At 37.4% G+C, this 20,506-nt stretch overlaps 1 protein-coding gene across 2 annotated transcripts in view; it reads left to right on the top strand.

Moving 5' to 3' along the window:
* CHN1 (chimerin 1) overlaps window positions 1–20,506 on the top strand; it is a 173,776-nt gene that overhangs the window by 139,865 nt on the left and 13,405 nt on the right. For both annotated transcript variants that reach the window (XM_019727475.2, XM_019727476.2), the window contains one exon: window positions 12,859–12,943. In XM_019727475.2, coding sequence (XP_019583034.1) covers window positions 12,859–12,943 — 85 coding nt within the window. The remainder of the gene's footprint in view (window positions 1–12,858; window positions 12,944–20,506) is intronic.

Raw genomic sequence — 20,506 nt, 5'->3', positions numbered from 1 at the left:
GGGCTTATTTTCTGTTTAGGTCTTATTTTCAGGGACACATGGTAGTACACAACCTACTAAATACAGCAATGTTAATGTAACACTTTGCTGGGAGAGATGGACTAGTAGAGCACAATGACAAAGGAAGCCTAAAGCAGTTCAGCCTCTATAAGGGTCATTGAGAATTGGCTGATTATGTTAATATTATTTCACACATGTAGAAACTGAAGCCCAGAGAAGTCTAAAGTTCACGCTCACATGAAAGATCAATTTTAGAAACAAGGAAATTTTCAGCTATGATGGAATAGATATACCTTCCCATCTTGAATAATGAGAAAACCAGAAAAAGTATATAAAACAACAGTCAGACATTGAACAACAGGTAGTATGATACTGTGATACATGAAAGAAGGAACACAAACCAGATGAGTCTTTAGCTTGCTCTTGCTTACTGCCTGAAGGGAGGCCACAGCACATGGACGGGGAATCCCAAGAAAGCCCAGTGCTCTGGCAAAGTTGAAGACACAGAGATTGGAGTTTGGCAAGATAAAGTAGCTAAAATTTGTGGGACAGAGTTTCTGGGAGGACAAAGCTGTACACAGAAAGAGCTCTGAGGCTCTGTATAGGAGTCTTCTTGAGTCTTTGAGTACTTATCTACACATTCATGAAATAAAACCTTTGGAAAATCACCAGAAAGCAATAGGCTGAACAATTACTGAAATTCACCCAGGGCTGAGAACAGTTTTGCCTACCAGTAGGAGTGGAAAGACATCATAATACCTGAGGCATTGTTTAAAAGTCCTCAAAGGGGTAGCATTTTAGTAGCATGACTAAATTAGCAGTAGATGAAAGGCTACATTGAGGAAAGAAATTAAGCTATTTAAAGTGATCCAAATGAAATCTCTAGAGATGAAAAATATGTCTGAAATGAAAAATACACTGGATGGTCTTAAAAGCATATTGTACCACAGAAGAAAAGATTAGTAAACCAGAAGACATAGCAATAGAAAATATCCAAAATAAATTTTTGCTTAAAGAATTAAAACAACAACAACAACAACAAAAATGCAGCATTAATGACCAGTGGGACAATATCAAACAATCTAACTTAAGTATAATTGGAGCCAGAAGGAGCAGTGATGGAGGGCCAAGGGACCCAAGCAGTTATTTGAACATACAGTCATGCGTCACTTAACAAGGGGGATGCATTCTAAGAAAGGCATCATTAGGCAATTTCATTGTTGTGCAAACATCATAGAGTGCAATTACGCCAACCTGGATGGCATAGCGTACTACACACCTAGGCTGTATGGTACAGCCTATTGCTCCTAAGCTACAAACCTGTACAGCATATTACTGTACTGAATACTGTAGGCAGTTGTAACACAATGGTAAATATTTGTGTATCTAAACTTATCTAAACATAGAAAAGGTAGAGTAAAAATATGAAGTGTGTGTGCACACATTGGGGAGGCCAGGGGAGGGCTGTGGAGGGAGGCACTTTTGGAGAGAGGGTAGATGTCGGGAGGAGGAAAAGAGGAAGGGAGAGAAGGGGAGAGCAGAGATCAAAAGAGACCCAGAGAGAAAGCTTGAGATGAGAAATAATAAAAGGGAGAGGAAGAGAAAAGGAACAGGACTTGGAGGAAAGAGAAAAAGAGAAATGGAGGGAAGGGAAGTGAGTTTGTGAGCACGAGTGTGTGTATGTATGTGCATGCACACAGGCAGGCAGAAGGCTTGTGGACTAGTGCTGACCCTCCTCGTCTGTTTAACTCACCAGAGCTAGCAGTAAGTTCAACATTGTAGTCGGGTCCAGTCTTTTCTTTCAATATAGCAAACAAAGTTTTGCTTATAATCTATTATAATCTTAAGAGACCACCAGCGTATATGCAGTTCATATATGCAGTTGATCGAAACATCATTATGCGCACATGACTATATAATGACCAAAAATTTTGTAAATTTGCTGAAAACCCACAGATCCAAGAAGTGCAGTGAACACTAGATAGAAAAAAATATGGAGAAAACACCACCATGGCACATCATAGTCAAATTGCTTAAAAAAAAAAAAAAAAAAACAGTGTTAAAGGGAAAGTTGAGAGAGCAGCCAGAGAGACAGAAAGAAAATCAGGCTACAGGAAAGAACAATTTTCTTCCTAAAGTGGTATTTCTTTGCCACAGCCTAAGAAGTGAAGTTGTTCATCCCTCACATATATAACAAAATGTATAGAGGACATCTCTAGCATTTAGAAATTAAGCAGGTGTCCAATTTCTCTTGCGTTTTATTTTCACATTTCAGCTTCTTAATGTGTTTATAGTTTTATGACTTTATAAGCTCTTAAATGTATACACCCACACACCAGAATATAATGTGCATTTTTTAAAGAAGAGAAATTAATTTTATACTACTGTTTTCTTTTTTAACATCTTTAATTAAAGATTATTTCAGTGTAGGAAAAATATGTCAACAGAAGAAACAAATTATTTTCCTTTGTCACTGGTGCTCTTACATATCTTACAAAATTTTTTACAAAGAAGTTGCAGGGGGAAAATACATACTACATACAGATAAATAAAGAACTACAGCAAAAATTCTCATCAGAAATGATGCAAAACAATGGAATGACATCTTCAAAGTACTCAACAACAAATAAGTATCAACCTAGAATTCTATACCCAGCAAAAATATCTTTAAAAAATGAAGACAAAACAAAAATATTTGTTGCTTTAAACAAAGAAAAGATGAATGAATTTATCACAAGGAGACCTATACTATTAGATTATTAAAGGAAGTTCTTCAGACAGAAGGAAAATAATATCAGATACAAACTTAGATCTGTATAACAGAATAAAGAATTTCAGAAATGGTGAATATATGGGTATGTGTAAAGAATGTTCTTACTTCACTTTAGTGCCATTAAAAGATAATTGACTGTTTAAAGCAAAAATAGCAATATATTATGTAGTTTATACAAGTAAAATATATGACAACAGTGTTGAGAGAGTGAAGTATAGTGTTATAAGATTCTTCACTGTACCTGAAGTGGTATAATATTGTGTGAAGGTAGCCTCATAAGTTAAAGATATATATTGTAGACCTTAGAGCAAACTCTAAAAAATAAATTACTTATAAGCTAATAGTGGAGACAAAAATGCATTCATAAAATATATGCAATTTATTCAAAAATATGCAATAAAGAGAGAAAGAAACAAAGAACAAATGGAATATATCGGAAACAAAAACATGCTGGCAGATTTAAACCCTGTCATATTGATAGTTACATGGAACTGTCTCAAAAACTCAATTAAAGGCATAGATTGTCAGATTGGATAAAAAGGCAAGATCCAACTATATGCTATCCACAAGAAACCGACTTCAACTATAAATACACAGAGAGGCAAAAAGAATAAGATATACCATACAGAAAATAATTCAAAGAAAATTAGAGTGGCTATATTTATATTAAACATAGTAGTTTTCAGACAAGAAATATTATTGGGAGTTAAAAGGATAAAATTCATCAAGAGGACACAATTTAAAATTTATGTGCACCTAATAACAGGTTCAAAGTACATAAAGTAATAACTGAATTGAAAAGTAAAATAGACGACCCTCAATTATGGATGGAGATTTCCACACTTCTCTCTCAATGATAGAACAAATAGAAAATTAGTAAGATATAGAAGACGTGAACAACAGTATCAACCAATTTGACCTAATTGAATGGTATATAGTATTCTATCCAGCAATAGCAGAATATGCATACTATTCAAGTGAACATGGAAGATTCACCAACACAGATAATATTCCGGCCCACTAAACAAGTGTGAATAAATGTAAAAAGATTGAAATCATACAAAGCATATTCCCTTACCACAACTTCAATAACAGATATCTGAAAAATTTCCCACATACTTAGAAATGAAACATTTTACTGCTAAATAATTCATGGATTAAAGAAAGCATAAGGGACATAAGAAAATACTTTGAACTGAATTAAAAAATACAACATCAAAATTTGTGGAATGTGGCTAAAGCACTGCATATAGTGAAATCTTCACCATTAAATGCTTATTTTAGGAAAGAAAAAGCTTAAATCAATGAGCTAAGCCTCTACCTTAAGAATCTAGAAAAAGAAGACCCAATTAAACCAAGTAACGGAAGGAAATATTAAAGAGCAGCAATCAATGAAACAGAAGAAAAACAATACCTAAAATCTGGTTCTCTTTTACTACAACTTTAAAAAGGGTTTTAGCTACATAGCTTAATAATTTCTTGTGCATTATAGTCAAACCTTTTTTCAGATATATTAGAGGAATGCTTTCATTTGTAACATATGTTAACAGTAAACGTCTTTATGTGACAAATTTAAAACCAAGCCAAGAAGAAATTGAAACCTGATTGTGTGGAAATGTTAATATTAGTACAGACTTGGCTTCAAGAAATTGTGGATCATAAGATAATGTGGATTGACCTGAGGCTTTTTTGTCTCTCAGTGTTCAGTTTAGTTATGTATAATGTAGAGAGTATATCACTCAACTGTGGGTTGTAGGGTGGTTTTCATTGCACAACCAAGTAGATTCTTTTATTTGCCTATTATAACTTCATTATATAACTTTAAGTGATTGATATTTTGAAGTATTGATTCACTGTGTCGATATTTTATTACTCATTTTTGAATGCAAACTTATTCATCCAAGGAATGAAACTAGACTTTCAAAGTAGAAGTGTTTATGTTATGGCATTTGACATTTTAAATCTTTAAACATGATTCAGTTTAGAGGTCAAGTTCTCTCATTAGAGCTCCAATGGGAAGAAAAGGAAAAGAATCTGCTTCTGAAACTTTAGAAAAGCCTAAACATTAAAATTACAAGTTTTCTAATACTTTAAACACCCATATTTTGAAATGGAAAGTGTTTTTAAATTACTGGTTATATTTACTGTTATATTATTTATTATATAATCTGTACCTTGTAATGTGATCAAAATCAATAAATAAAAGGAATGCCTTGAGAACTTTAATGTTTCCACTGCCTGATTCCTGAGTTTCAAATTAATGGCTCTGTGTAAGGGGCCACTCTTGAAGTTTAGAACAGAACACTGACACCACAAACTGTTCTAGCATTAGTGTGTTTGAGCGTGCTTCTAAGAGGCAAGTTCACTTGTCTGTACCACATTAACTCAGCTGTAACTGTAGACATATTTCTCCCTCACAGGGAGGGTAGTTGGCAGGGGGAGGGGCTTGGTAGATCATCAAGAAAGCCATAAGGAAATTTAAATTTTGTTAATAAGGCCTGATATAGAATTATGGTGAATGGATTGCATGAATGGAATTAATATTAATTATTCTTTCGGTACATGTCTATTTACTTCAAGTATCGTTTCATACACTAATCAATTAAAAAAAACACTTTTATAATGTTATTCATGTGGGAGCAGAACTAAATTATTATGTTGCTCCAGTAGTTGCCCTACTAGTAAAGTAAGACTAGTATTGTTATAGTTTGATCATATTCTATCAGCTTTTTCCTGTACTTATTTCTCCTATTTAAGGGGCTATCATTTATTTGTGGTGTGACCAATGCATGTTTAGCAGGCTTTTATGGTATCTCCCTCCGTTTTGAACAGTTTTCTCCCTCTTGAAACATTAGGTCACTGATTTTCTGCCATCTGTCATCCTTTTCAAAAGGATCCTTCTGACTGTGTTAACTACCTGTGTGGTTAAGTGTGTGCCTCGGAGCCCCTGTAAACTCTCCCTGCACCATCACCTGTGGCAGCTAGGCGCCTTCAGCCCAGTCCAGTCCTCCATGCACAAAGAACCGACCCCATTCTGACTGCTGTCGCCAGTGGGTGTGCTCCTCCTATTCCAGGCACTGAGCAGTTCTCCCCCATTGCTTAAAGCCTTGTTTCAGCAAGTGTTTGATGCATTCCTGCTGCCTTTCCTGCCGGGGGGCACCACATTACACATCCATTCCATCCGGACAAGAGGAGCAGGCATGGCCCGCATGACGTCAGTGCTGGCGGCTCAACACCTCCAAGCCTCACTGACTGCTATGGACTTTCCCTCAAGAATTAAGGCCACTAGTGCTTCTGACTAGATTTAACTAAATAACAAGGCAAGAAGGTATTGCCTTGATACAAAAGACACTCCTATTTTAAGTACCCCCCTCCCCACCTTTTGTTTTTCTTTTTGCAAGGAATCCCTACACAATTTAAAGTATTTGTTGCTAATGATCATAGCTAATGTTATATATTCTCTTCTCATGGCTTAATAATATAAATCAAAGTGCTTTAACTGAAGGGGCAAAATTAGGACCAAAATTCTGAATTTCAAATCCCTTGAATCAAACATTAAGCCATCTTAGTGAGACTAAAATTGGATACTTAAAGGAGTACATTCTGGTTGCCCTACAGATAAAAATGGGAAAACAAGGGGAGGAAAGCCTTTCCTGCCCAGCTGCCTGACTACCTACATTCCTTTCGCTTTCATTTTGATCATCTGTTCTTTCCCTTCATTCCCCAACACCATGCGGGAGAAGTGACTCATCAGAGCCTCCCAAATGAGAGCGGCAGCTGAAATGTCATTCCCACCTTCCCAAGCAAAATTTCCTTCCCCCTAATGTTCTTATCACCTGCAACCTAGTTTACATTTGCAGCAGGCTCTTTGGCTGTTCGCATGCACGCTTATTTCTAAAGGTAGTGTTATGGCTTGGAAGGGATAATGAAGATAGGCTGAATTTTCTTTCCTCTTCCCATGGCAGGCATTTCTTTTCCACGGTTTCTATTACTGACATTCAAACTGGAGATACGAATGTCAGAAACAGGATGAGAAGCAGACGTGGTGGTTTTCTTACAGAAGCCAGGGTGTTGGTCAGTGTAACTGCAGGCCCAGTTGGGAATCGCTTCAGTTTTTACCTACGTCAGTGCCCAGGAGACACATAACCCTTAGCCTATGCCTTGTGGGCCCATCCGTACCCCACCCATCTTCCTCCCTGTCTGTCCTTGTCAGCCTGGCTCTGACCAGTGCCTTCTCTGTGACAGACTCTTGGGGTCCAGTTATCAATCCAGTCTTTCCTCTCTGTTTGTAAGGTGATTAAGGTGAAAGCCGTCCTTCACAGGTGAAGCGCAATCACAAATGCCACAGCAATAAAGTTGTCTTTTTTCCAGTGGCAGAAGAGAAGAGGGCTTTAAAACTGGTTACTATGCTGTTTGTTCATGTAGGTATAATTCATGTCGTGTACTCTGTCACTTTCATTTGCCAAGGAGTGTCAAAAGTTTGGAGGTGGCCTGGAAAAAATACCTGTAGTCACCTTACAAGGTCGCTTTGCTCAGGACCAGCCCTGGCCGCACTGATCATATTCATGCTGGGGCTGGTTGCTGTTTTGGATTATCTTACCAAAACGTCCTCCCCAGAAGAATCTTTTTTTTTTGGTAAATTGATCAAGTGATTTGTTTAAATAACTCTAAGGAAAAAACAGTGCTGTTGAAAAAGGAATTGGTGTTTCCCACCTTATAAGGCCAGTGTTATGTCATTAAGGTCATGTGGTAAACAGCAGAAACAGGCAGCTTCTGCTTGCAAGAAACAGTAACTAAAGACTAGTGGATGTCATAGGATAAAGGTGCTACTGACACCTCATTGATCACAAGACCACTGCCGTCAGCCGCAACTAGAAGAAACACAGGCAAGCCAGGTATTTGTTTAAAAGACAAAAAGGCCTTCAACAGGAAGGTAGATGACACATTTTCTTGATTTACATCCAGTGCTACCGTGTTTCCCTGAAAATAAGCCCTAACTGGACAATCAGCTCTAATGTGTCTTTTGGAACAAAAATTAATATAAGACCCAGTATTATTTTAATATAAGACCGGTCTTATATTAATTTTTGCTCCAAAAGACGCATGCGAGCTGATGGTCTGGCTCAGTCTTATTTTCAGGGAAACATGGTAGCAAAGTTATCAGACTTCCTCATTCACATTTAAGAATCAGTGAATGGAAGAGAGAAGTGAAAGAAGGAGAAGGAGAAGGAGAAGAAGAAAGAGCTGACAGCCCTGGGGAGGAAGAAGAGACAGGAAAACTAAGACATAAACATGAAAACATACAAATCTGGGGCTATTTCGAGTTAAAAAAAAAAAGACACATGGAAAATGTCACTTAATGTCTGTTGGTTGTGTCTCTTGTAAAGACATCAGTAACTTTAATTCGCTGAATGCTGAGCAGCTGCAGACCTCTCAGGGCTAGTATCTACTACACATAGGGCATTCGAGGCAAGTGTCACTCTTCTTACAATCTAGGGCTGTGGCCCGAGGTCTGGGACCCCCTGAGAGCCACTCCAGACCCCCTTTCTCCCTGATGCCAGCCTAGTTCTTTCTTAGCATCCTCCTAAGCAGAAAGAATCTCCAAGGTACACCTTTTGACCTTTTAATGAGTATATAGTGAATACCCATTCCATTCTGATTTGATCATTTTAAGACAGGTAGTTAAAAATCCAACCATACACAGTCAACGGCATTGGCTGCAGGTGCCAGTGCCCTAGAGCCTTGTCTGCAGGAATAGCACCCTGTTTCCGTTGTACTAGACAGAGCAGTACAGCCGAAGAGCTGTTCTACGTAAGTTGTTTAATTTGGCCAGTTGATTTTTTTTATCTTTTTCTGAATTGGTAAAATATGTGATATAAACATCACTGGTTTTGTAAAACTGCATACAAAATAAAACATTTAGATAAAGCTCAAATTGAGCACAACCACCCTTTTGAAAAGAAAGTGTGTGTCAGTTTTGCTTTAATGCACTTGACACTGTTATGGTATGACTCGAGTGTCATTCAGGAAAGAAACTTGCTTTCAAGTCCAGCAACCCTTCTCAGAATTTCTGGCCAGTTCCAGTTCCCCACTTTCCCCAAACTCCTCATTTGCTTAGTAGCTGAACTTACGTTGTAAGGCACAGAGATTACAGACTATGAACTTCCTGAGCTTTCTGGCCTCCAAGCCCCACCACTGCTGCACAGCCATCCTCTCCCCTCTTATTCTTTTTCCAACTCAGGAAAAGGAAAAAGTAATTTTCCTCTTATTCTGGCTGATCCCTCAGCCCTGGATCCCATCTCCATTTGACTTCTTCGGGAACCTTACTCCACAAGTTACCTCCTCTTTCCCAGAAATCTTCAATCATTCATTCCCTTCCGTTTCATTTTTTAGTTCCCAGCTCACTTCCAAATGTCTTTCTCTACTTTTGTTCCCTCTGTTAATGCCATCCACCCCCATTCTCCAGGCCCAAAACCCAACGGTTCGCCAGCTTCTTCCCCTCTCCTCTGCCGTTCGCTGATTAGTTACCACACCCTGTTGATTCTGCCTCCTAAATAACGCTTTATCCCTTTCTCTCAGTTACCACTGCCAAGTTCAGATCCTCATCATCTATTACCTGGAACACTGCCACAGCATCCTACCTGGCGTGTCTTCCTCCAGCCTTGCCCCCTTGACTGCGTTGCTCTCCTGAAAAATCCTCAGTGGCCCTGCATTGCTCACTCGGCAAAGTATAAATCTGTAAACATGCAAAAGGCCCTGTCTGCCTCTCATCTCCTGCCATGCCAGTCGTTCCCACCCCCACCCTTCCTTGGAATTCTCTAAACATCTCATTGTTTCACTCATGTGTGTGCCTTGGATTTCTTTGTAACCGCCTTTCCTACTGTGCCCCACTCCAACACACCCCCCCATTCTGCCCCACAGGTCACCTGGCTGACCCTGCTCATCCCTGAAGGCTCAGCTCTTGGGTTGTGTCTTAACCCTGAGCAGGGCCCCGCCCCCAGCTTCCCTGGAACTTTACAGACACTTTCAGTAGAGCATTTTCAGTGTATTTAATGGGAGAAACCTACAATGCAGTCCTTGAGCCAATATCCTTTTTATCTTTGTATATGTCATCACTTAATAAATGTTTATGAATGAATAAAAATGATTAATGAATGAAATCTGTTTTGATGACCTCTAGGGAAATAAAAAGGACAAAAAGGCTGCATTATTCAATTTTTACTAATGTAATCCAGTGTCGTGGAGCCATTGAGGTCCAAAACAAACAAAACTTAAGTAACATGAATTCTAGATATAGAAATTCAAAAGGGAATCCAGGTAAACCCTATTATACAAATAGAAATTTAGTAAGCTTCTGGTACTTCAATGTGTATTTCTAGAACAGTTACCTGGAGAGCTATATAAAGAAGCAACCGTCTAAGTGGCTTTAAAAACAAAATGAAAAACAACAACAAAACCATCCTCAATAGCTCTAGATGCCTTTATTTAAAGCTGTCCAAGAAGGATATATGTAAATAACAATTTCCTAAAGATGGTCTTCTGAGATAATTGTGTGAGCCTTTAATTAAAGAACACTGGGTCTGCTTTGACAGTTAAACCCTTTCTTCGGCATATGTAATACAAAGAAATGTCCCAAGATTTTCAAAACGCTACATCCACTACTGCTTTTGTGAAGGTGAAGCAGAGCACTGGTTCTATCATAACCTCTCTTTACTCAGTGATGTTTGCAAGAGCCCTTTTTAAAGTAATTTCACACCATCTACCCTGTTTTTGCACTCCTAATGTAACTAAGACCCTGTATCATGAGGTAACTGTCAGGTACAAAACTGGAACTTCCTCCATACTTCCAGTCCTTTTTTTTTTTTTACTAACCTTACCAAGTGAAGTGATACTGGACTATCCTGAGGTCTGGCAACCTAGAAGCCAGTTTATATCCCAAAGACTTTCCCTAAAAATAACTTCACAATTCGATAGCTATTTTATGATTCTAAAACTTTTTTAATGAGTCAGTGCTATCTATTTCACTCATTTTCCTCAAAGTAAAGCAAGACTACATCTTTATCCAGTTATATTCACTCACAGGAACACACAAACACAAAAGCATAACAGACTATCTGAATGTTGATTTGGGGCTCTGCTTCAGGAACTCCAGGAAAGGCTTTCAGTTTACACATCATGAACAATCCAGAAACAACTGTGTTGCATTCCTGATGCTTTTCCATAGAAGACATAAAAGGGATCATGGCCTTCTTTTCAAAATTAACATGACATTTCGTACTCAAGCTCACTTGGCAATAACCAGCGTCACAGCACATACCTACTTGGAATGAACCCCAGGTTATCCATTGGAGGGAGCCTTATGTGGATATTTTTGATAGTACTAGTATTTTGAATTGATATACCATATACCATATTTTATTCTAATAGGTACTCTTTTTTTATTTTAATATTTCTGAAATTGGCATTTATCTTATAATCAGTGCTTAGCATAATTTAATTGGCATAATTTTTCTAAACAGAATATACAGAGGATACCAAAAACATATATACACATTTTAAGAAAGAAAGGGAAAAAACTATTAAAATTCTAATACTCAATATATACCGATAACAAAAGATGAATACAAGTCACGTTCAACTTCTGCAATTACAAGAGGTGCTCAAAGTGGTTACGATCAACGTCTAGACACTTCTGATTACGGCAAACTGCTTGAGCAACATTAACTAAAGTGTCCACTTACATACATTTTTTCGGCACTTCTGTGAGTGTCTTACATTTAGTATAAGTCATGTTCAATAGCATCTTAAATTTCAAGAAATGTTTTATATGTATGTAACTACATGTAGTTAATATATTTCTTAAGTTTCAAGAAATAAGTTACATATAGCTATAGTTATATATATTTCTTAAGTTTGAAGAAATAAACTTAAGAAATACTTATCTTAAAAATCTCTTACTTGGTTTCTAAGATCTATTTAATACATAAATAGAACAGTAGTAAAAATTACAATATTAGCTGTAAATTTCATTGTTTGCAACAGCTGTTTTAGCAGATAATTTATGTTAGAATCAAATTGTCACACTCTGATTTTCACTCTCTTGTATTACTGTTTTCTGCAGGACGAAATAATATATATCAGAAATTATCTCAAGTAAATGTAATTTCACACAACTCAATGGCTTCCGTGTTCCCTCTTCTTCTTATTCTTTTAACTTATTTTTTGAGTGCATTTTCAGCCAATATTTACTCAGAAATCTTAAAAATGTTACTAATAATATTCATTTTTTTATTCTTTAATGTTTGGGATTTGGATTCATTGCTTCTCTGTTCTACCAGTATTTTTCATCTGAGTTAAGCTAGAATGCCTTCTCTTTCCTATATATAAAAGTCTATAGGTGTCTTAGCATTTGAATGCTTTCTTCTTTGGGGATTCCTTTCTCAGGGATAAAGGCATCAAATGCAGTAAAACCTTTATGAGCTGGAATGATTAGTGAATAGTCAGTACACTAAAACAGGGTTTCTGACTAACTGTAGTTTCTGCAGTTTCTAAAATATATTCATTCTCTTTGCTGGCATATTAAGTATCAAATTGTTTTGATAGAAATTGGCCCTTTCTGTGACCAGTTAGTAAATATCAATATCACCTTCAGCATCTGTGGCTCTACCTGGTCACAGAGGACAGAAGGTGGAACATCTGACAACAGGCTTTACAGGACCCAGACATACTCTGCATTGAACCTATTCTTTCTTATGCCGTAGTGCTCAGAAAATGCTAGTATTTGTATAACATACAGATGAGGCTGCTTACAGCTGGAGGGAACCGTTGGAAAACTACACTGTAGAAATTGTTTTCAAGAGTAAATCACAAAATATTGGTTTTGATTTATCACCATTTTTCAAAGAAGAAATCAAACTCTGAAAGAAATTTGAACTGCTTGTCAGTGCCACTCAACCAAGGTTTTACCAATGTAATCATATCGTGCCTCTTCAGTACTAACTGTGGTTTGTATACAAGTGCTTTGACAGGAAACATCTCCTCATCTGTGTGTTTCCCCTCTGGTCACTTTGTCACCTCTTTTTCAGGTCCACACCTTCCGAGGGCCTCATTGGTGTGAATACTGTGCCAACTTCATGTGGGGTCTCATTGCTCAGGGAGTGAAATGTGCAGGTAAGAGCTCTTCCCTTTCACTTCATTAACTAAGCTGTGAAGCTCTAAGAAGTGAGTTATAAGGAGGTTTGCGGTTATGCACATGCCATGGGCTGGCTGCTGATTTGCTCTTAACACACATTCAGTTGGCTGGATTCTCAGGCAGCCATTTTGGAAATGGGTATTTTATCTGCCCTTAACCTTGTACTTAATGGGCAGCAGAATAGGGATCTGGTATCAGTCCATTAAAAAGAGAGGTCAGCTTGTTCAAAAAGTCTGATAAAAGGAGATCAAAGTAAGGCAGTTATATTTAACTGTTGCCTTAGATGTTGCAGGAACTAAATTTATAAAAATTATTTTTTTAAAAAAAGCAGTATACAGGGACCTATAATTGTTGTCTTGGAAACTGAATTTCAAAGACAACTTGTTAAGCTGGATTGTCCTTACTCAATTTTAGTGAAATCAAATTGAAGCTTTAAAAATTTGTGAATTTATCTTCAAAGATGGTTACCAAATTATGAAAAACCACTTAGTAACTAATCTCACGTTTGTGACATTTTGAAATCTTGAATATGCCAAATATTTTTTATAAAACATGGCCATGATATTTTTAAATTTAAATTTAGAAACTTTTAAGGTTTACACATAAAGAACTACCAACTCAGGGATTTATTGAAATGCTTTTTGAAAGAAATAGTTATTCACATCACGTGAAATTAATTTGTATAGAACAACTATACAGAGTATTGGCCATTTATTCAACCTACTCTAAATGCTGACATAAGCTTAAAAATAGCACTTAAATTTTAAATGTATAGTGTTTGGTCATAGAAGTTTCTGCTATTTAAATTGTAAAAGTAAAAAAAAAATACCTTTTTACATTTACATGTCTTTTAGCATGAGGCTTAATGCTAAAAATGTATATTAAGAATACAGTATTTCAGAATGATAACTAGTAATTCTGTCATATCTAGCACTGTAAAAATCCACATTTCTTTTGTGGCATGATTTTTAATGCAATATTTTTGTTGTTGATTGTATGCAGAAACTTCTGGGGTCTGATTTTTCTTATTTCTACATTGCATTTTCATTAAAGAACGAAGTGCAATACACATTGCATGTGAATGTTCAAAGTCACCCTTCTTTCAGTTATTATTCCCTTAGTATCACGAAAGCATGATAAGTTCCAGGCATACATCACTACCCAAATCCATTCAGGGACCTCCCTGCCACAGGGAGGGATAAGAATTCCCCATGTGTGGACTCTGAACTGCACAGAGGTGTCCATCAAGGAGAGTCTCAGCTCAGATCCAGTCTGACTTCTCTGTTATCCTAGAAGGATGACAGCCCCATTTGGAAGTCTATCCAGAGAGTAAGTGAAAACAACCGTTATCATTCTGCCTGGTGGTTACCCAGAGTGAGGATGAGGAAATGTCATTGGGAAGGCAGTGGCTAAGCCTTTGAACCAGAGAGGAACAGAGTGGAAGATAAAGTGTTGATAAAGGGGTGTTGTTCAGACCATCTACATTGTTGGGGTTTTCCAGAGGTGGATGGAATACTCGTTCCAAAGCCCAAATCACCTGCTGGGGGATGATGCTCTCCATAAGCCTGGGTTGCCTTTAGGACACAACCTGGGCCCGCTGAGACTCTGCAATACTTTCTTAAACACTTTATGACTGTCACTAACTTGAAAGCTTTTACTAGAGTAATTGTGTGTATCATTTATGTTTTGAAAGTGAAGGTCATCTACATAAGAATTCTGAGTCAGCTCTTAGCAGAAAACAGGTACAACACCTATGAATAATCTTTGCAATACGCTACGTTCCCAAATCATGTTTGAAAGAAATGTTCTGGAACATTTATGATCGTAATAATATGAATAAAAGGAGAAAGAAAATGATTCACTTCTCCCACCTGCATTAATAGCCCTCACCTCTTGTTCTGAGTAAAGGGCAGGATTGAAAGAAAAACCTTGAGGATTTTTCATTTTATATCATATCTTGTCCTTAAAAGCATTGCATTCTGTGTGACTTGAACCATATTAATGTGTAATATAAGAACAAGTCAACCCATTTTTTTTAATTTGGAAAGTTGGAATTTGAATGAGTTCTGTTTTCTATGACAACTAATTATATTTGGATTGACAGTGGGATGCTTAGATATAAAGTGGCTCATCCTGACCTTTGAGCCACCCACTTTATCTAAAACAGAATGCAAAGTATTAAAAATTTAGAGTAACAGAGAGAGAGAGACAGAGAGAGAGAGAGCACACTGATTGTGGTGGGCTTAACAGTGGCCCCCCAAATACTTCTACTTCCTAATCCCCAGAACCTGGGAATATGTTACCTTTTGTGGCAAAAGGGACTTCGTGATTAAGTTAAGGATTTTGAGATGTGGAGATTACCCTGGATTGTCGGGGTAGGTCCAGTGTAATCACAGTCACAAGGGTCATTATAAGAGGGAGGCAGAAGAGGCAGAGGCAGAGAAAAGACATAAGGACAAAATCAGAGGTCAGCAAAGAGAGAAGATACTATGCCTCTGGCTTTGAAGATGGAGGAAGGGGGCCATGAGCCAAGGAGTGCCGGCAGCCTCTAAAAGCTGAGAAAGGCAAAGGAAAGAAACACAGTCCGCTAGAGAATCCAGAGGGAACATGGGCCTGCCGACACCTTGATTTCAGCCCAGTGAAACTGATTTTGGACTTCTGACTTGCAGAACTGTAAGATGATATAAACTCATGTTGTTTTAAGCCACTAAGTTTGTGGTAATTTGTTACAGCAGCAAGAGGAAAATAATGCACTAGCCTCTAAACATTAAAGATATTACTTCCAAAGAAAAATGGCAGGCTTACTGCTTGTCAGAAAAGAGATGTATTTATCTGCTTTTGATCCCTAAGACAGCTTGCTTTGTTGTGGTTTCTTTTTTCTTAAACAAGTGTTTGCTAAAAGCAGCAATTTTGTATCCCACGTTACTTTTTTTTTTTTTTTAACATTATATAAAGTGTTGGATGGTGTTCCAGTCACCATCCTGGCAAAGTTGCTGTAGGAATGAGACTGAATCTAGTAGCAGGCACGCTGTCCTGCCAGGACTGAAAGCCTAGGCCCCACAGCCGATGAGGACAGCTGAGGGAGCAGAGTGATAATCAGGAGAATGCCAGTCTTTACAGACAGGAGCTTTTCAAATGCTGCAGCACGAGGCTCCGCAGGAGGCATTAGCTGTCTCCTCTCCCAGCGTCTCCTGTACTCCTGCCTTCTTTAAAGTGAGTACAGTGATGTTGCAAGGAGCATCTAACTGCACCTTGGGAGTGATGCTCCTCCTGCTAAAACACTGAGGAGCGAAGTAGGTAGCCTTTAAAAGTGAAGCTCAAAGGATTGTCATTCAGAGAAAAGAGTTTCCCAGACCAATTTCCCTAAAACGTAAGCTTATATGTTAAAGTAATCTGTTGTTATTATATAATCACTGAGATAGCCAAACATCTCTCCCAACGAAAAGACCATTATTCCACCAGCATTCCTGAATTGCTTTCATTTCAGCCTTCCCAGAATATTCTAAGAAATTAAGCTGGATAATAATTGTTGTAAATCACACATATCAACTTAGTAGTGGTTACTTATTATAGTGACTTCATTTTTCCAGTGTATCATTATCATTGCTACTGGCCCCCAAAAGGAAATGGCAGCTTTTTTTTCCTAATAATAAAATGTATTTATTGCTTCAAATATACAAGCATTTAACTTTTAGGTTGAAGAAAAAAAGTGCTTTGATTGACTGTACCTCAAAAGTTATGTTTGTCCTATAAACCAGTAAGAAAGAAGTTGGTTAGACTTGCTTAAAACTTTCATGTAGCCCCTTTTAATTGAAAGTACTATTTTCGTAAATATCCCAAAGAATAAGGTATTTGTCTTAGTTTTGCTTATGAAATTAATGACTTCTGATGCATATTAGATATGGGCTACTCCCACTTTTCCTGAATTGTGGGGGAGACTACTAAGAAATAGTTTTAAAATAGAACTTTTATTTGCAATTATTTAAAATATGAACACTCATAGAAAAGAATGAATAATTATATTTATTTTCAAAACACATTAACATTATCCCTTAATCCTATCAATAGAATATAAATAATATCAGCTATTTATTTCAAAAAGTAGGTTTCAGTGCTTTCTAGATATAAAGCATACATATTTTTAGAGAACTCAAGCCCTAGAAAATCTGAGAGTAGCCTAGTTAGTAGTTTAAGTAATAGAAATATTTTATTAATAAAGTATAGAATAAAATGTGATTTGTATTTTTTATTCCTCCTTTTATATGTTTATTCTATGCTTACTAACTTGGATAATTGAGAGGGGGAAATGTGATTTAATTGTAACATAAAATAACCTACCAAACCAAGAGTTGCAACAAATGAAATGATCTTTTATGGACTTTTTCCCCCCCATTTATAGTGTAGCTCTTCCCTGAGAGAAATGGAACTATATAGGAGTTATACGACTTTAATAAATAAGTATGAAAACCAAATAAAGTCTTAATAGCAAACTAAAATACTGATATACGGCTAGTCCTTGAAACAGCAATTTTCAGAGCAAGCTCAGAGCTGGTATATTGCACTGTGAACTTAGGGGTATAAAGATGCTTTAATGACTTTGCACTATCTTTTCGTCTTCTGAAGGACTTTTTATCCAATTCTGCCAAAAATTTGCCCTTTGACATTTATTTCTAAAATTGAGCACAATATATCCTAGTTTAATTTCATTCAAATGGGAGAAAAAATATCAGTGTAGAAAACATTTTCCTCTTCTTTAACTACCTAAATCTGATCTTGGTCATCACTTCATCCAGTTTTCACTGTGTCACAAATTAGTGGTACACTAGAAAAGAATTATATGTCCACTAGAGAAGTCCACAACCCATAAATGCCAACAAGCACCGGATAAAAAATAATCCCAAGAAAGCCTGTTCTTGCTGCCAAAGCCCTGGGAAAAGGGCAGTCAGGCAGACAGAAATCTTAGGAGCCTGCTAATGTTTAAATGGGAGATAACTTCAAACATTCAAAGGAAAAAAGTTAGTATTATATCAGACCGTTAGTGCCATTCATATGTTTTTGATAGTATGTGGATGCATCAAAATTTTACTGTTTTGCTTTCTACTGGATTTCCATTTAGAGTTTATACAAACGGAAAGGATGTGACAAAACAAACATATAATGGGTAGGTTTTATCACTGCTTTTTAAGTCTTTGGTAAATTAAATATACATGTATGTGCGTGTGTGTGTATAAAAGTTCTGTATGTATATAAAAACAGTAAAATATAGCTTTTACTGTTTTCAATACAACTAATGGGTACCATGCACATTATTGAATAAGAGGATGAAAATAGCAAATTCATCTTCAGTGCTGCAAACAGTGGAGCACATTGCGTACTACTGGTGAAAAGTGGTGTGTATCACTCAGTGGGAAGAGCACAGACGGGGAATCAGGAAGCCAAGGTTTAAATCTCAGTTCTACTACTTTCTGGCTGAGTAATTTGAACAAGTCCTTTACACTCTCTGACCTTCATTGTCCCTGCCTGTGAAATGAAGACATTGGATAGGTTGTTACCAGCAGCCCTTTCCGACTGGCTCTGTGACTTTTGTGTACACGTTTAAAGTATGAGGCACACCAACATTATTATTAGATTATGAAACTTTGCTGACTTTTATACTTTTAAAATACTACATAAGAGTTCTTCTGTTTCTAGACAAGATGAATCAATATATTTTGTTTTATCCCTCACATTAATAATAACAAAGACCCTGGACAAAATATACACATCACCTATCAGAAGACTCTGAAGTTGGAGAAAAGAAGGAAGGCTGACTAGGAGCCTCAGAACTCAGGAAACCTAGCAGCAAGTTGCCCGGTGGTGTTTGCAGTTTTGTTTTGTTTTATAACCTCCTGTGTATCCCAGCCTGGACACTAGAGAAAGCCACAACTCATAAATGCCAACAGGCACAGACAAAAGATAAGCCCAAGAAAAGCCTGCTCTTCCTAGCCGAAGCCCTAGGAAGAGGGTAGCCCCGTGGAACAGAAATCTTTTAGCTATACTTTCCGTTCTCCAGATGAATACCATGAAAAAGCCACATTGCTGTCCCTCCCCAGGGAATGCTGCAGCAGCAGTATGTGGGTAGAACCCTGTTTTCCACCCCAACCTCCAATAACAAGAGTACACTTCTCTCCCATGAGTCTAGAAGTGGAACCCTATCTTCCATCACTATCTTGCAGGAAGAAAGTGGTACCCCTCCTTGGTAGAGCCTGTGGGTGGGACCCTGGTATTCATCCCCACCCACTTCTGTAGTAGAGGCAGGAGCCTCTCAGCCCAAATCTATGGGCAGAGCCCTTCCTCATCACTAGGCTGCATTAATGAGACCGCTAAGATCATATTAAAACCCTTGTCTTCTGTGCCCATCCCACAGTTCCATGCAGTACAGCACTCATCCTCAACCAGGTTTGGGGGAAAACCCTGACTTTCAGCCCCACCGTGAAGTAACTAGGAGGTGGCCTTTTCCTCCCCAGAATGTGGGGTACAGTCCTGCATTTGGGTAACATATAAGTGGGGTTGGCAAAACAGCACTGCAAAAGCATTGCAAAGGCTTTGTAAACTAGGTTGACATTTGAACCACAGCCCACAAGAGTGAGCCAGGACATTCATTCCAAATCTAAACAGTTTACTGCTAAATTAAAGATTTCACTAGGAACCGCAGTTTTATAACACTCAAAATATACAGTTCAGAGTTACACTTTATGCCAAGAAAATCTCAACTCAGATGACAAAAGACAATCAACAGGCACCAATATTGAGGTGACATAGATGTTGGAATTACCAGACAAGGAAAACAGTTATCATAAAAATGCTCCAACAAGCAATTATAAACACTCTTGAAACAAATGAAAAATAGAAAATATCAGAAAAGAAAGATATAAAAAAGAACTAAGTGGAAATTTTTAGAACTGAAAAACTTATTAACAAATAAACTCACTGGATGGGATCAATAGCAGAACAGAGATGACTGAGGAAACAATCCGTGAACTTCAAGTTCAACCGAGATGACCTAGTTCAAACAAGAGAGAAAACAGATTTTAAAAAGTGAACTGAGCCCCAGAGACCTATGGGACAATAACAAAAGATTTAACTTTGTGTTGTTGGAGTCCCAAGAAGAGTATAAAGAATAAGAAGCTGGAAAAAAATATGAAAAATTAGTAGCGAAGAACTCCCAAATTTGGTAAAAGCAACCAGAGAAAAATGACATACTTACTGGGAGATACTTTTATATAAATGAAATGTATTAAGAACAGTGTCGATGAGGAAGCAGCTATAAGCCAATCATCCAAGTCCTTTTTGGAACCTGGCATTCCCATCCGAAACACAGAACTGGCCTAGAGCGCTGTAAGGTGGCCTTAAAGTGGTCACAACAATTCTGTTTAATGAACCCTAGGACACTATGCAAGAAAGGCCTCTCAAAATGTTTCATTCTTATAAATAACAACAACATAGTCATGGAAACACTTATAATTTACTACATGTAAGTGCTTTACATGTATTAAAGCCTC

The sequence above is a fragment of the Rhinolophus sinicus genome, linkage group LG01 (genome assembly GCF_036562045.2).
Source record: "Rhinolophus sinicus isolate RSC01 linkage group LG01, ASM3656204v1, whole genome shotgun sequence".
NCBI classification, from domain to species: domain Eukaryota; kingdom Metazoa; phylum Chordata; class Mammalia; order Chiroptera; family Rhinolophidae; genus Rhinolophus; species Rhinolophus sinicus.
This window is presented reverse-complemented; position numbering and strand designations above follow the sequence as displayed.